Source organism: Octopus bimaculoides, chromosome 28, assembly GCF_046866305.1.
Source record: "Octopus bimaculoides isolate indiv1 chromosome 28, ASM4686630v1, whole genome shotgun sequence".
NCBI lineage: Eukaryota > Metazoa > Mollusca > Cephalopoda > Octopoda > Octopodidae > Octopus > Octopus bimaculoides.
The window spans coordinates 7,389,798-7,408,705 of NC_142955.1; the positions used below are offsets into that span (position 1 = coordinate 7,389,798).

General features: G+C 35.0%; 1 protein-coding gene and 1 long non-coding RNA gene across 6 annotated transcripts in view; both read right to left on the reverse strand.

Annotated features, from left to right (window-relative positions):
• The window catches only part of LOC106870703 (colorectal mutant cancer protein), a 542,202-nt gene that overhangs the window by 386,315 nt on the left and 136,979 nt on the right, over nucleotides 1–18,908 (reverse strand). The window contains exon 1 of one of the 5 annotated variants that reach the window (XM_089343928.1): nucleotides 12,586–13,193. The exons of 3 other annotated variants lie outside the window; for them this stretch is intronic. In XM_089343928.1, coding sequence (XP_089200054.1) covers nucleotides 12,586–12,636 — 51 coding nt within the window. In that variant the 5' untranslated portion in view covers nucleotides 12,637–13,193. Of the gene's footprint in view, nucleotides 1–12,585; nucleotides 13,194–18,908 lie in introns of those variants that run through there. One more of the 5 variants, XM_089343926.1, reaches the window with a different exon arrangement.
• LOC149130506 (uncharacterized) lies at nucleotides 14,055–18,623 on the reverse strand. The gene is made up of 2 exons (XR_016238745.1): nucleotides 18,396–18,623; nucleotides 14,055–16,250 (listed from the first exon to the last, which is right to left on the reverse strand). It is a non-coding gene; the product is annotated as an uncharacterized LOC149130506 (long non-coding RNA).

Here is an 18,908-nt window from a genome sequence, read left to right on the forward strand (position 1 = left end):
CCTTATCTTATGTCCATTGTCTGGAAATCTTTTGTCACATATCTGTGACCTCTTCAGCAACTCTTCCATCCATGTGTTTCTTCCAGTTCTATTTAGTCCATATATTGTATTCGTTTCAGGCATTGGTCTGCAGCCATGCTGAAGTACTGCCTTGATGGGTTTAGTTGAACAAATCAACCTGGAGTTCAGTCCCACTGCATGTCACTTTGGACACGTGTCTTTTGCTATAGCCTCAGAAACTGAAAGAAGCCCATCATATATGTGTGTGTGTGTATGTGCGTTTGTCCCTCACCACTGCTTGACAACAAGTGTTGGTGAGTTTATGTTCCGGCAACTTAGCAGTTCAGCAAAACAGACCAATAGAATAGGTACCAGGCCTAAGGTGGTACCCCAGCATGGTCGCAGTCTAATGACTGAAACAAGGGAAAGATAAAAGGCATACACTTACACACGTTTAACTATGTATTTATTTGAAACAATGATGATGACGATGTCCAACCCACGCCAGCATGGAATATGGATTTTTAGGGAGCTGTTACTCATCATGCTGCCATTAGTGTTGAAGGGATAATTATAGCAGTTAATTGATATTATTGCTGCAGCTGGTGCTGTTATTCTTATTGCTGCAGCTATTTAGACCCAGCTCAGCCTTGATTACACATACATATCTATATACAGAGAGTGAGAGAGAGAGAGAGAGAGAGAACGATAGAAGCATACATACATTTTGTTTGTGATAGATTTTACTACTATTTTCAGCAAACTAAGTGACCACATAGAAATTCCATCTTAGCCATAAAAAATGACTTTCTTGCTTGACAAAGTAACAACTACTTGAATACTTGCCACAGTTTCTGAGGGATTCTCAACATGGTATAACTAGAACTAGTAGAAATTGCAGCAAAATCTCCCTTACAATCATTTGTATGTATAAATGAATAAGCTAATGTGAGAAATCTCTACATGGTAACTGGACCTGATTGAACCTCAAATCACACGTGTTTATATATATATGTGTGTGTGTGACTCAAATAGGGTGATCTCTATATGGTAGCTAAACTTGCTAGAAGTAGCAACCAAATCTCTCCCAAATAGCATTTTATTTCAAAAAGGACATATTGGATCACGCATTCCTGGATTGTCTGCACACAGGAAAATGTCAAGATGGTCATAGCTGGAATGCCTTTAAGAGTAGAACTATATGATCAGGGCTGAGCTGGATCTAAATTGCAACAGCAACAGCCACCACAATAGCACCAGTAACAACAATATCAATTAACAGCTTTAATTTTCCCTTAACATTAACAAAATGGGTAGCAGCTCCCTAAACTGTCTCCACCTATTCTTTTCTTACCTAAGTTATCTTACTATCCTTGTGTCCCACCTCCATTAGTTATTAGTTACCTAGGAAACAAAATATCTACTACATTTAGTAAGTTTTCTGAGCAATTCCTAGAATTAACATACCTGTGTACACATACATATCTATACGTACATGCAAACATATGCTGACATGTGCACACACGTGCATATACACATAGATACAAACATAAGCAAATATATATATACTCTTTCACTTGTTTCAGTCATTTGACTGTGGCCATGCTAGAACACTTGCCTTTAGTTGAACTAATCGACCCCTGGACTTATTTTTTGTAAGCCTAGTACTTATTCTATCAATTTTTTTGCCAAACAGCTAAGTTATGGGGACATAAACACACTGGATCTTTCTGATTTGGCAGACACTATTTGTTTTCTAACGAAACACTTTCAAACTTGGGAGACTGGTAGAATGTGTCATATAAAACATATTTTTCTCTTAGCCTTGTTAAGAAAATTTTCTATATTCCAAGTTATTTCATGTTAAAGGTTGTCGTATTTCGGTAATTTCAACTTATCACTGACGTCTATTGAGGTGAAAACAATTACTGCTGTGGTTTGTCAACAACACGTTCTGGTGGTGTAATGGGATCTTTTCCCTTGAATAAAATTACTGCCGTTGTTTGTCAACAACTATCAGCAGTACTGTTATTTATGACATCGTTTGTGCGTTTGTACTGGTTTTAGCTTTAGGGTTTTAGGGTTAGGGATAGAGTTAGGGCTAGGGTTTTAGATAATCTCGTTTCAAACCACTCACCCAATGAGTATTTTTGCCAAATTTGGTGAAAATGTGTTCAACAATTTTTCGGTAATTTTCTATGTACTGTGTACTCAGTAGCACATTTTCTAAATGATGGTAGAGTTTGATTTGAGGAAGATTTGGCTGCTATTTCTAGGAAATGAAGCAACTGTTTGGAAGCCCTTTCTTTCAACTATTTTGTTGGCTTGATTCCCTTATTAGCTATTATCCAATCATCTGAAACAAGTAGAATAGTGTAATTCAAGCATATTGGCAGTAGCTAATAAACCTTTCTAGGCACAAGGCCTGGTTTTTGAGGAAAGGAGTAAGTCAATTATATTATTCCCAGTGCATAACTGTTGCTTAATTCAAAAGGATTACCAGGGACTGACGATATATACACCGCCACAAATTATTGTTGACAAAGAACAGCAGTAACTGTATTCAGCTGAATAGACGTCAGTGATTGGTTGAAATTACCAAAATACGACAATTTTTAACATGAAATAACTTTGAATATAAAAATTCTTCTTTGTTCTATAAGACAAAATATACAAGTATACAAAGTTTTAAAGTGTTTCGGTAAATAAAAACTAAATAAAAAATGGTGTTCGCCAAATCAGCAAGATCTAACACACCAATATTGGTTGTAAAGCGATGGTGGGGGGACAAACAGAGACACACACACATACATACATACATATATATACGATGGGTTCCTTTCAGTTTCCCTCTGTCAAATCCACTCACAAGGCTTTGGCTAACCCGAAGCTTTAGTAGAAGACACCTGCATTAGGTGCCATGCAGTGGGACTGAACCCAGAACCATATGGTTGGGAAGCAAGCTTTTTTACCACACAGCTGCTGCTGCACACATAGATACAAACATACCAATATACACATAACTACATACAAATTTAAATACACACAACATACATAAGCAAATATATGGGATGTGCCAAAAGTCACATACATAATTAATTCAATAGTTGTTAAAGATATGCTTCAGTTTTTCAGAAATTGAATAAAATACATAAAATAATGATGAATACAGACATACTTGTACACGAACAAGATGAATGATAATAATTTGGTACAAGGCCAGCAATTTCAGGAGAGGGGGATAGTTAATTACACTGACCCCCAGGTGCTCAACTGGTACTTATTTTATTGACCCTGAAAGGATGAAAGGCAAAGCTGACCTCAGCAGAATTTGAACTCAGAACATAAAGATAAAAAAATATACTGCGATATAGCCCAGCATGCTAGTGATTCTGCTGGCTCGCCACCTTAATGATAACAGCAATAACATAATTTAAGTAAAATATCAAATGTTTTGGTACATGATTTTTGGCTCACCCAGTATATACATGTACATACCTATACATACTCATACACAAATACCCCCCATCCCCAAACACATACAGAAATACTTGCCTGCATGCAAAAAAGCCTTCAAGACCTTAGCATTTAAAGGAGAAATAGCTTGTCAAAAGTAGGAGAGAATCAAGATGTTTGTTTTTTAAGAGATGTATATCAAGTGATGCTGCCACACTTGTCCTCAAATACCAAAACAAAAAATGCACCGAAATGCTACTACAAGAGGTTGTTGAATAAGGAGAAAGCATGGTGGTGGTGGTAGTGGTGGTGGTGGGAGGGTGGTGAGATAGATGGCAGGAAGACCCAAAGTAGTCCACTTTTCCATGCTTGCTTGGGTGAGATGGAATTCATTGAGGAAGATTTTCTATGGCAGGATGCCCTTCTTGTTAGCATCCCTCCCGTTTCCAGGCAAGGTGATATTTCCCCATGGTAAGATGGCGAGCTGGCAGAATCATTAGCAAGCCAGGCAAAATGCTTAGCAGCATTCTGTACATCTTCATGTTCTGAGTTCAAATGCCATTGAGGTCAACTTTGCTTTTTACCCTTTTGAGGTTGATAAAATAGGTACCAGTTGGGATCAATTTAATTGACATAACTCTTGCCCCTAAACTGCTGGCCTTGTGCCACAATTCTAAATCGTTATTACTACTACTATTATTCAGGTGCCAACCTGGCAGAATCATTAGCACACTGGACAAAATGCTTAGCGGTATTTCACTCATTGCTATGTTCTGAGTTCAAATTCCATTGAAGTCAAATTTGCCTTTCATCTCTTTGGAGTCACTAAATTAAGTACCAGTGAAATGCTGGGGTCGATGTAATCGACTATATCCCTCTCCAAAATTTCAGGCCTTGTGCCTATAGTGGAAAATACTATTAGTAGGATGGTAAGCTGGCAAAATTGTTGGTATGATAGACAAAACACTTAACAGCATTTCTTCTGTCTCTACATTTTATGTTCCAATTGCACTGTTGTTGACTTTCCCTTCTATACTTTTGGCGTCGATAACATAAGTACCAGTTGAGCACTGCGGTCAATCTAGTTGACCTAACACTCTCACTGAAATTGCTGGCCTTGTGCAAAAAGCTTAAAAGCAATATTTCCCTATGGTTGCACATTTCCATTGAAGACTGGAAATGAAGGATGCTACTTGTAAAACAATGATGATGACAATGATGATGATGATGAAAGTTTTTCAAAATTAAAAGGAAACTTATTGACTTGTAGCAACATACACATGTTAACAAAGTTATGGAAATAAACATAAGCAACATAATTAAGTACCTTTTGTGTGCACAGGACACATTTGAACTTTTTGCATAGAGTTGTGTGTGTGTGTGTGTGTGTGTGTGTGTGTGTGTGTGTGTGTGTATATATATATATATATATATATCTATATATATATAATTACACATACATATATAACATCTAATGCAAGCATGGGTGTGTGTATTTAAGAATTTCACTTCCTAGCAAGGTGGTCTTGCATTCAGTCTCATAGCATGACACTTTGAGGACGTGTCATCAATCAAAGCCCCAGGTTTATCAAAGCCTTGTGAGTTGATTTGGCTGATATATATATATATATATAATAAATTAAATAGAGAGAGTCAATTGACAATCTAATCATTTATATTATAATATAACATAATCTACTATGAATATAATATAATATAAGAGAACATAAAAAAAATCATTGTAAAACCAAAAGCGCCAACAATTTATTTTGACTTATATACATTATTAGATTTATAAGCAATTCAATCGACTTATATAAATCTCATCAGAGCTTTGTTTTAAAGACCGATGAAATTCCATGTGAAAGAATGGCTGGATTATTAAAAAAATTAATTCAAATGCCTATGTATTATGAGCCTGAGCATTAATTTTTCAACTACATAATTACAATGAAAAAAAAACAACAAAATTATAACGGACAAAATAATTAAGTAAATAGAATCTAAAACTATCAAAAATATTTCTATCTCTCTCAAATAATATTAATCCAAACTCGTTTAGGTTGAAGACAATCTTTGGCTATTATAATAACATACGACAACAATATATAGGTATATAAATTAAGTATATAAGTATATAGGTATATAAATTAAGTATCTAGAGACCGTAATAAAATGTGTAAGTAAATATAAATGATAATATACTATTATATTGGTAATATATAACAACTCTTCTTTTTTATTTAAAGTTATTGATATTAAAAAAGTTGTTTAAAGTAGCTAACAAAAAATGTTCTTTATTTATTCTATCAGAGGGAGAATTCTGTAATAAATATGAAGATAAACTTAGAGCTACAATAACTACAACCTATAGATATAGAGTTAGGCTATAATAATGGCTATTAAAATATTACTAGTTTTTCAGAAGTAACCAGATTTGAAATTACTTAAATAAAGATTATTCACAGTAACTAACAAATAAATGTCCTTATATTTGTATATTATGGAAGGAAGAACTCAGTAAATAAAATAAAGTAAGATAAACATAAACAAGGATTGTGTACCGATCCTCGATAAATTTAATTAATATTATTTTTTTTTGATAAAGGACTAAAATAGCATATATCCAAATTTTATTAATTCTTCCAGAAGTATCACAATAATATTGTTGTAATAAGAATACAAGTTATAAACTATGAAATATATTTCAATAGTTGTAGATTCTATTTACTTAATTATTTTGTCTCCAACCAGTGAGAGAGATAAATATCAATTTAGTACACAACAAAAAGAGCTACTAATAGTTTCATGCTTTTATGATACTTCAACAGGAATAGTCACACACACACACACACACATAGTTTATAGATCTAATATAGGTAGAATCAACTAAAAAAGTACTCCAACCAATGAGAAATAAAAATCAATTTAGTACACAACCAAAAGAGCTACTAATAGTTTCATGCTTTTATGATACTTGAACAGGCATATTTATGTATATATAGGGTGCGTAAGATATTTGACGACAAATTATGTTTATAAAAAAGATACGTAATAACAGATAATAACTTTATTTATCAAAAAATGCTGTGAGGATAAAAATAAACCTTTTCTATAATGTTATTCAATAAAGCCACTTTCAGCTTCAACAACTGCTTCTATATGAGATCTAAATCATCTACATGCTTGAATCAAGTGGTCCTGGTTCATGTTGGACATTACTCTGACTATGGTAGCTTTCAAAGAATCTTTGGTGTTACGGGGGTGTTCATTGACTTCTCTCAACAACGATCCACATGTAATAGTCCAATGGACTGAGATCTAGGGAAGTAGGAGGCCAAATGTTAAGGGTTATGTGATCATGAAAATGTTCAACCATCCATTCCTGTGTTACTAGAGCCATGTGTGACAGTGCAGAGTCTTAATGAAACACATATGGCCTTCCATTGCATACACTGTCTATCCAGGGCTTAATTATTTCCAGGACCTCAATGTAGGCAGCAGAGTTAACTCTAAGGCCTTGTGGAAAGAAGTAAGGAGGCATCACAGATCCGTCATTGATGACAACCCCTAAAACCGTGACATTTGCAAGAAATTTTGTATGCATAACACTTGGAACTTCACTTGGAACGTCTGCACATAACCATCTGTCATTTCTTCAGTTAACTTTTTGATCTCAAACAAGAAAAATCAAATCAAATCTTCTGCTGGATTTTTCAGTTTGTTTAAGAGCCTTTTTGATCTGATGTAGTGATTTTCTTTTGCATTTTCTGACAAACAGACCTTTCCTCATCATATAAGACTTATATCTGATGTCTTCGTGGACAACATTTCTGACTGTTCCTTCTGACATGGCGATCTTTTGCAATTGACCTTATGGACTTTCTGGGATTGTAATCAATGGCCTGTTGAACCTGCTGGATAAATTCAGATGCGCTGATGATTTCAGTGTTTAGAATGCTTTTTACACTTTGCTACTGGTGATACGTTTCCATCTTCAGTCTCTAACTCCTTACAAACTTTGTAGATGAAAGATCTGGCAACTTTTAAATATTAAGATATTTCTAAATCGCTATGCTCAGCATTTATAAGCACAATAACAGCATGCCTCTTCATTTCTTGAGTAAGCTGAGGGTCTGTCATTATTATTTTCTGAAACAAAGATTATACAGAGTTAGCAAAATTGCAGCAATGACCCCAAAAAGGTATGTCCTCAAATATCTTATGTACACACACACACATAGTTTATAGATCCAATATAGGTAGAATCAACAAAAAAGTACTCTAACAAGTGAGAGATAAATATCAATTTAATACACAACCAAAAGAGCTACTAATAGTTTCACGCTTTTATGATACTTTAAACATATTTATGAAAAACTCCATGTATCTTAAAGCAAACTTTAAGGCTCTGTTTATGTGTTATAAATATTTTAAAAGCAAAGATGCTGAACAGTGAGAAAATAAGAATAAATGAGAAGAAAAATGCAGAGAAGGATGATGCAGCCTGTGACCATGCTGGAGCACTGCCTTCAAGAATTTTTGGTCAAGTGAATTTTTTTTTGAGCCTAGTACTTATTTTATTGATCGCACTTGCTCAGTCATATCAGTTGGGTCTCTTATTTTCTCTGGAATTACAAGCACTATTCAATAGTCTCTCACAAACCTCTCTCAGAGCAGCTTTGCCAATCCTGAGAGGAAAAAAAGGAGGAGGAAGAGAATAAACAAGCAGAGAATAAAGAAGGATCGGTTGCCATTACTTGATTGGTACTCCATGTATCAATTCCTACCCACTCCAAAGGATAAAAGACGAAGCTAACTAGGATGGGATTTGAACCCAGAGTGCAGAGCTCTAGAACAATCGGAACTGAAAGGTAAATGAAAACAACATACTTGATACTAGACACACATACACATGGAGGAACAATGAGAGGAGAAAGGACTAAGGACTGCATTGTCCTCAACCAACACACATATGTAAATGTATCTTTTACTTGTTTCAGTTGTTGGACTGTGGCCATGCTGGGGCACTGCCTTCAAGAAGTGTTTAGTCAAACAAATCGACCCAGTATTTATTTTTAAACCTGGTACTTATTCTGTTAATTTCTTTCGCCAAACCACTAAGTTACTGGGATATAAACAAACCAGCACTGATAGTCAAAAGGTGTTGGTGGACAAACACACATGTAGTATATAGATAGGGTTATAAGCTGTAATGGTGAATAAATAATACCAAAACTTTTTCCAATCTATTTTGATATATATATATATATATATATATATATATATATATATATATATATATTATCATCATCATCATCGTTTAACGTCCGTTTTCCATGCTGGTATGGGTTGGATGGTCTAGAGAGCCAGTGGCTGCACCAGGCCCCAATCTGATCTGGCAAGGTTTCTACAGCCGTATGCCCTTTCTTATGTCAAGCACTCTGAGAGTGTAGTGGGTGCTTTTTATGTGCCACCGGCATGGGAGTCAGTCAGGGGGCACTTGCATTGGCCACATTTGGATGGTGCTGCTTTTATGTGCCATATATATATGTACACACACACAAACGAACTCCTTTCAACTCCTGTCTACCAAATCCACACAAAAGGGTTTGGTTAGCCTGGACTACAATGGAAGACATTTACTCAAGGTGCTGCACAGTAGGACTGAATCCAATACCCTATAGTGTGGAAACAAACTTCTTACCCATACAACTATGTCTGTGTCTACAGCAGCCACGTATAGAGTTCAGATTTATAGGCAGACAATTAATGATTCCTAGGAGCCTAAGTTGGACTTTCATAAGCAAAAGTCTAATCTATCCAACTCATTGCAGACATTTGATTAATTAGACATAAGTCTTTGTTACTATTTTATTCTGGCTCATTAACTACCTATGTGTGCATGCATGCACGCACGCACGCACACACACACACGCATGCACGCACACACATTTATGTATTTTTGGGGGATAGCAGGGTTGATAAACCCTTTTGCATATTCAGAATATTTACATAGTATTATGTATAGCTTTATGTATGCTTTGATCCAATGTTCCAAAAATAAAACAATTATTTTACAATCTCATGAAAAAGTTCATGAATTTTAATGATGTCAACATTAAATATATATAGATATATACATATGGTGATACAAACAAGAAAAATAGAACCCATAATATGAGTAAATGTATATATATATTAATATTTAGCATAAGTAACCGAGCGATTCAAGGGTTGAGTGTTTTGTGTGATGGCACTATACACACACACACAAAGGGAGGGAGACAAATATAGATAAAAATATAGATGCATATATAACACAACACAGTAAGGTACATAAAAACAAAACTGCATATATATGGAGTATATCATCAACATAATCATCCTAATTTTAATGTTCACTTTTTGAAGCTTGCATGGGAAAGACAGGGTTTATATAGGCAGATTTTCTAAAGCCAAAAGCCCTTCCTATTGCCAACCCTCTTCTGTTTCCAAGTGAGGTAAATATTTCTCCATGGCCTCACCTGTTATCACAAAAGATTGGAAATGAATGACAGCTTGTATGATAGCAATATTTATTTACAACTATCATACGACGTTAAGACAAGGAGACACACACACACACACACACACACATAGAATAGCAAGTACACTACCCTACAACTCATACTGCCAAATGCCCTGAGAAACACGGGCAGTTGAATTAAGTATGCTTGGGCAGGATTACTGTTATGTTGTGGAATTTTTAGGATATTGAATAGTTCGCCCATCTTTTGATAAGAACATTTTTCTTATTTCATAAATAAGGTGCAGTCATGAGCATGTGGTTAAGAATCTTCCGTCTCAATCATGTGGTTTCAGGTTCAGATTCACTAAGTGGCACCTTGGGCAAGTCACTGCACCATGTCTTGTGAGAGGATGTGACAGACATACTGAAAGCCCATCATGTGTCTGTGCATCTTTTATCTTTTGTTGCATTCAAAAAATTTCAGTCAAATGGATCAACCCTGGTATTTCCTTTTTTATTTTCAAGCCTGGTACTTATTCTATCAGTCTCTTTTGCCAAACTACTAAGTTATGGGGGCATAAACACACCAACACCAGTTGTCAAGTGGTGGTGGAGGACAATACACAGTTATACACACACACACACATATATATTATACACATCAGATTACTTTCAGTTTGTCTACTAAATCCACCCACAAGGCTTTGGTCAGCCTGAAACAAGAGTAGAGGACAATCGCCAAGGTGCTATGCAATGGACTGAATCCAGACCATGTGGCTGGGAAGTACACTTTTGCCACACAACCACGCCTATCTGTGTATGTATGTATCTGTGTGTACATGTGTGTGTGTGTGTGTTTCTGTTTCCTAGTCATGATATTGTGTGATAGTTGTAAGTGAGCATCATCTACATGCATGTTGTGTCATTCATTTCCTATCATCTATGAAAATATGTCTGGCTGAAGGGAAATATGACCTTGTTGGGAAACAAAAGTTAGCAACAGGAAGGGTTTCTTGCTGTAGAAAATCTGCCTCACAAATTTCATCTAACCCATGCATATATGTATATCAAAAGATATTGTTCATAAAAACAAAATTGCAATAAAACATAAAATAGAATATTTTATATATTATTTATATGCTAAAGCAGTGGTTCTCAGCCAGGGTCCATTTAAGATTTTTGAAGGTCTACACAACAAAATAGTAAATTGAGGATCCATTTTAAAGGCCCCTGAAAAAATTTTGCTTTAGATGTATGTATTGCAAGAAACAGCTAGGTTTCTTTCCCTGACATTTTACATAGTTCAACCTACACAAGTTAATGTGTGAAAAACAAAATAGGAATTTTGAGAGAAGTTTCTATAAAACTAGTTTTTAAACATTGAATTGTTATGGGGGGGGGGGGAATCCACCAGAATAAAATAGTGATCAAAGGGGTTGATAGATAAAAAATGGTTGAGGACCCCTTTGCTAAAGAGAGTCCTGAATCACCTGGCACATGTATGTGTATGTATGTATGTATGTATGTATGTATGTATCTCTCTATCTTTCTATATATATAAGAAAATGAGATGACAAAGAAATAACAATTATCATATAAATTTCATTAGCTTTCTGCTATAAGATGCAGTGAACTCAGTTGAGTGCCGGAGTAACACATAGCTTCATCGGAACACACACATTTTATTTGTAATTTACAAGATAGAGTTAATAGTTGCGTTTGTTCTAGTGCTAGTTACTTGCATTGTATCCGATCATTATTAAACAACTTGTGTGTGTTGTATGTGTATGTACATATAGGGTAAATCCTATCTGTTTCTTCTTGAAGCACATCTGCTTATTCCATTATCACAATCAATATGTTAGTGTTGTATGTAAATCAAAACACACGTCGAGAATTACAGAGACATTATTTGCAGAGTTGTTAAATAACAAAAGAGGAAAATGGAAATTTTTTGGTATTATTTATTCTCAATTATACGGGTTTCATTTGCTGATAGGATTTATAATGATTTGCATGTTAGATAGACATGTAAGGAATTTCCTATTAGAAAGTTGTCAGACAGAAAATTTTTATATAAAATTTTCCTCTGAATGAAAAATTTTCAATAGGAAATTCCTTCCATGTCTATCTAACAGGTAAACCTTTGTAATTGCTAGTGGCTAAGGAAACATGTGGAGGCACATGGCCTAGTGATTAGAACAGTGGACTTGCAATTGAGGGATCGTGGGTTTGAATCTCAGACTGGGCAATGTGTGTGTTTATGAGCAAAACGCCTAAGCTGCACACGGTTGCAGCAAAAGGTAATGGCGAACTTCTGCTGACTCTTTTACCACACTCTTTCTCACTCTTTCTTCCTGCATCTAGCAGCTCACCTGCGACGGACCTGTGTCCCATCCAGGTGGGGAATCTATACGCCAATGAAACCAGGAAACTGGCCCTGATGAGCCAGGCATGGCTCGAAAAGAAACAAGCAACAATGAAACATGTGTAATCGTGAATAAATAATACCAAAATATTTCCATTTTCCTGTTTTGTAATATATATATATACATGTGTGTGTGTGTGTAGAGAGAGAGAGAGAGAGAGAGACAAAGAAAGAGAGAGGTCTCATTTACCTGATATTGTGGCTCCCCTTGCCAGCTATGTAATGTGTTGATATTATCCATCCCTGCATAATTCTTTACTTCCAAACCATAGTCTTCAATACTCTGATTGTTCTCAGAAACATTGTTATTGTTTTATTGTAAGTTTAACAGCAGGTGAACCTTCATCTAGCAGATCCATGATCAAAGGACTTCCAGATGTGATCATCCTATCTTTCAAGTTTTAATTTATCAGAATATATAGGACTATGTCATATGGCTTCTTTTCTTTTTTTAAGATGGTAGGGTTTAACTTGAGGGCGTTAACAAGACAAGTGACCTTTTACAGGCTCCTTTATTAGTTAGTTGTTGTTATCATGTTGCTTTATTCTTGTTGCTATTGTTGATCTGCTGTTGTTTTTAATGCTGTTAAGAGCTAAATTCCTGTTGTCATGTTGTTACTATTCTTCAATACCATATCATCCTCCAATCTAATAGATGTGGGATGAAAGATGATACAGGTATGACCAGCTCCAAACTTTTATGTGGAATATATATATATATAGGACCTTACATTAACTAACCTAGTCTTCCAATCTCCTTTTTTTAAGACAGTAAAATGTGATATGAGGAAGATTTGGATGCCATTTATATTAGAGGCCTGTCTCATTAGTTTGTACGTAAGTACCTAAGTTTGATTTGAAGGAGACTTGGCAACTATTTCTATTTGATATAGCTACAATTTGGATATATAAGTCAGTAAGGTGTGATTAGAGGATCTTTTCGTTGCTATATTTGATTATGTCTTGCTACCATATAAATATCTCCCTCTTTGACCCCGATATATAGAAATACATACATTAGACAGTAAGTTACGACTTGGAGGAGATTTAGCTACTATTTCTCTCAGTTCTTCTCCTGCAGCAGGACTTCTCATGAGGCAAGAGTCAAACAAAATGGTAGTTGATAAAATTTAGTTATTTAGCTACCTCCCTTTTAGAGTATGAATTGTTAGTGCAAAACCTGTTGAGTATGACCTAGCTTTCATTTTTAATGGAGCTTAATTAAAATAAAGTAACAGTCAAGTACTGGATTCAATGATATTGCCTAATCCCCTCTCTTCAAAATTGCTGGCCTTATGCCTAAATCAGAAACCATAATTATTATTATTATTATTATTATTATTATTTAGCAGGTAATTTGGTTCTTGGGGTTCTCTGACCTGACCTAGCTGGTGAGTTCTCCAACATATATGGGTGGGTTACCCTAAATGGTTATCATTTTATATTCAAATTATGTTTTTTAACAAAACTATTGTATTTATTTATATATATAAATAATAATAGGTTTAATCTGTATTTAATTTATTCCTTATAAAAATAAATATCAAAAGTATATTAATAGTTTAATTTTTAACATATCCTTATAAAAATAAATTTTAAATTTATAAATTATAATTAAATTGTTAACAAGTCCTCATAAATGTATAACTTGTTTAGCTCTTCCCATTTTTTATATATCTTTCTTTTGTCTATCTCCTCAATATCTGCAACTAGTTTATGTAATGTTATTATTGTATGAATGAATATAAAACAGCTTTGGTGGCAATTAGAATAAATTATTATTATTAAAAGAAATCATTATTATTATTATTTATTTGTTCCAGCTTTTTACATCCTGAATGCAAATCTCATGTAGGCCAACGTTACCTTCCCTTCTTCTTCCAGAGTTGATATAATCAACTATACCCATCTGTTAAATCTGAGGCACTTTATTGTTGTTGATATTATTATTGTTGTTGATATTATTATTGTTGTTGTGACAAAGGGATTGTCGCTATGCTAATTATGAAAGTGGTGATGTGCTTTCTAAACTTCTGCTGTTGTTGTTTAGTACTCCAAGGATCATCTCTTGTTGAACACACCAGTCATTCCAGCCATGACCATCCAACTTCATATTCATATACATATCTGACATTTACTACTGCTGGCTGGCATTTGGTGTTCACTGACATTTGATGTTCACTGATGTTGGGTGTTGTTCACCAATATCAGCTTTCATTGATATTGATATTCTCTGATGCTAACCAGCATTTAATGTTCACTGATGTCTGATAATGTTTACTTATGTTTACCAATGCTGGATGTTCCATTCAATATTGGTTTACATTTGATACAGATACTCACTGACGCTGACCAGCATTTAATGTTCATTGATATTTTATGTTCACTGCTGTTCAATGTCCACTATCACATACTGCTCAACTTTTTTTCTTAGGGAGAAAAGAGTAACACCCATGAAACCTTATTTCAAATTTTCAGGGTCTTTGAAGTTGACTGGAAAAAGGGAGGATGTTATTCTGAGGCCATTTGACCAATATTTGATGCCTACTGCAAGTTGATGATAACCAATGTTTGATGTTCATAGACATTTGATGTTCACTGCTGCTGTTGTTGTTAAAGATGATGATGGTGGTGGTAATTATTGATTTTTTTAGTCCCAAGTCAACTTTGATTGAGTGGACATATGATGAAAGACATTCCAGCCATGACTATCAACATCTAATTTTTATTTTTCAGGGATGATGTATCTAAGATTATGTTATCTATTATAGCCTTCCCTTTTCAAAAGAATGTGTGTGATATCAGGAAGATATGGCTACTCTTTCTAGGCTGTTTCTAGCAGGTTGTTATTGTAGTTGTTTTGCTTTTATCCCAAGATCAAGCTTGACTGAGCAGACCTGTGATCAGAGATGTTCCCATCATGACCAACTCATCTTTTTGTAGTCCTACATTATCTAATATGTCATTACCTCAATTAGCACAGTATACTGTGATGATTCAATGGAAATATTCAGCTACTATTTCCAGCAGTTTGTGTAACCATGTAGAGGCTCCCCCATTGATTCAAGGGGAAAAAAATCAGCGCTTATTTATACTGTTAATGTTGTCACGTTTGTGCTCATGTTTACAATTGGTTGTTGACAATCATTTGATACTTAATACTCATTATATATTTATGTGAGTATATGTATTTCACACTGGGGAAGTGACAATGTTACTATCACTGTTGTTGTTGGTTGTTTGTTTGCATGCACTGTGATGGTATTACAACTGGATCACCCTTGGAATGGCAAACTGCTAATATTGTAATGACACTTGTCATTTACTGCTGCTGTTGCTGTTATCTTATGCATGTTTATGCTTGCTGCTGGTGCTGCTGCTGTTGTTGTTTGTTCCTGAAACCAGTTCACTAAAAAAGCCAGACAAGTTAATAAAACATCTCTGCTGCTGCTACTGTTGTTGTTGTTGTTATTTCAAGTGTATCATACCCAGCTAAGCAATAATAATGGTAATAATATTCCACTTATCATTGTTGCTGTTGTCTTTGTTGTTGATATTTCAAATCCATCTAAGCAATAATTATATTCTTGCTGTTGAAGTCATAACCAGCTAAGTGATTATAATAATAATAATAATATTTTCTCCTTGTTGCACTATAATATTAAAAAACCCAAACAACTGCTGTGGTGGTGGTGGTAAGACTTTCTGCAATTGCTGCTGCTATCTTTGTTGATGTTGCTGTTGCTTCTGCTGCCGTTGCTATTGGTAATACTGTTGTTGTTGTTGTTGCCTTGTATTTCAATCACTTCAAAGGCTTTCTTCTTTTTTTTTCCCCAGGCAAATAGCAACTAACAACTGAAGCGTGGGGAAAGAAAAGAGAGTAAAGATGAAGAAAAAGAAAAATAAGACAATTGGAGGAAGGGAGAGAGAGAGAGGGAGGCAGGGAAAGAGAGGCAGTCGTTCACAAGAATGAGAGGTAGGAAAAGGGGAGAAGGGAAAAGGAAATGAAAAATAAATAAAATGAAAATTTTATAGAATGACTATTAAAAGAAAAAGGTAAAAAAAAAAATTGTATTTGTATGTGTGTGTGTGTGTGTGTAGATGAGGGAGAGAGAATAACAAGGGAAAGAATGACTTGCAGGAAGAAAAAGAGGGGAGAGGAGCAAAGTTGAAAAAGAAGTAGAGAAAGAGAGAGAGAAAAGAAGAATGAATGAATTTTTTTAACGAATGAAAGAAAAAATATCTTGGGAGAGAGAAAGACAAATGGAAACAAAAAATTGGAGAGAGAAAGAAAGAAAAACTTTTGAAGAAAGAATTTGAGCGAAAAAAGTTTGTGAGCATGGCAATGAAAGAATATGAGAGAAAGTGAAAGACAATGAAAGACATTGAAAGAGAGAGAGAGAGGAAATGTTGAAGTATGAAGATGCAAGAGAGTTAAAAAAAGTTTTAAAGAGAGTAAAAGACGAAGATAGAGGTAGAGAAGAGCTTAAGGTAAAGATTTCATGGGTAGACATATATATGTGTTTGTGTGTGTGTGTGTGTGTACACACACACAGATACACAAGGGTGGAGGTGGGGTACATGGAAAAAGAAATAGTAAAGAATAACTTAGTAAAATGGGAGAGAGAGAGAGGGGGGAGAGAGAGAGGAGCAGACATGAAGAGAAAGATACAAGAGAGAATTGGTAAGCAGTGATAGAATAAGTGAGTGGAAGTGATTGCTTATAGAGACAAATTGGTAAATAAGAGATAGATAGATAGATAGATAGATAGAGCAGACAAATGAGCAGATAGACAGACAGACATAAATGAATAGATAGACAAAAGGATAGACAGACACAGATCGATATATAGACAGTTGGACAGACAGACACAGATAGATCGATATATAGAAAGATGGAGAGATAGATAGATACAGAAAGAGAGAGGTAGATCGATCTATCAATAAATAGCTAAATAGATAGACAGACAGACTGATAGATAAATAGACAGATAGAGGCTTACCGACATGTATGCATGCATGTATGTATGTATATGTGTATGTGTATATGTATATATATATATATATATATATATGTAGGTAAGTAAATAGATTGAGCGAATGTGGCAGTAAAAGTCAGAAATCAAAAGGAAGGCAGTATAGATGGGGAAGAGGGAGAAGGATGAAAGAAAGGCAGATGATAATTGACGGAAGACAGACGAACAGAAAGGTAGAAAATATATAAACAAGAATTGGACCGGGACGAGCTAAGTCGAGTCGAACGGTTGGTGGAAAGAAAGTGATTACAGAAACCAACTCAACTGAACTATTCTTGGAGAGAGAGAGAGAGAGAGAGAGAGAACAGATTGCAAGAAAGGGAGAAAGTATGTTAGAGAAAAATAGAAGTGGAGACTGTTAGAAGACGTTTTGGTTAAAGAGAGACATTGAAGAGAAAAAGAAAAAGAGACAGACAAGAAAGGATGATGAAGAAGACACGGGAAAATGAATAAGACAATAGAAGAAGATGCAAAGGGATAGAAAGAAGAGGACGGCGAAAGAAAAAAATATGTAACAGAAACAAGGTAGAATTAAAAAAGAGAATAAAGAGTGAAAAATATAGATAAATAGAGGGCGAAGGTAAAAAATACGTACACCACACGTTTTCGGTGGTTAGAGTTAGGGTTACGCCGAAAACGGGTGGTGTGCGTATTCTTTACCTAAACCGAGTAGAGATTATGAAGAAAACACTAAGAAGTCGAAGAAAATACAAGATTTAGAAAGAGTACACATTACGAAGATAAAAGAAATAAAAGAATTAGAGATGAAGACGTTATTAAGGGGTGTATGAAAAGATGGCCAAAATAAACGAAGATGGACGAATTTAAAAGACGAAATCAAACAATACCTGAAAGGTTGTTGAAGAAGAATATCTAAGAAGAGTTGGGGGAAAAAGATAGAGGAATAACAAATTCTAGAAGAAAGAATGAAAACTAAAACACAAAATCAAAAAGCGAACAGAACCTGTAGCGCCTAGTTTTCGAGTTCCGGAACGAGTTGGTCCATGTCTGGGTAGGAACGACGACGTGTCTGTTATCTTGATTCTGGGATTCCTTCGAAGCGATGGGGCGGGGGAAGAAAGATGAAGGAGAGGGATGAGTGTAAAGTAATTCCAGCAGTAGCAGCGGCAACAGTCGTAGACGAAAAAGTAGCAGAGAGAAGACTGAGAGAAGAAGAAGCAAGGCACAAAAGGAAAGTTTGAAAGACAGAAGACGAATTTTAACAATCTCTGAACATCGTCATACACGCACAAAGCTACTAGTTTTGCGATAAGGTTGTGTGTGAACATTTGTCGCTTTTTTTCTTCTATTATGAAATTCATTCATATTTAACTGGAGGCAGGCAGGCTTTATCGGAATGTATGAATATATATTCTCTCTCTCTCTACAACAGTGTGTATATATATATATATATATATAGATAGATAGATATATATATATAAGTGTATGTGCATATGTGTGTGTGTGTGTATATATA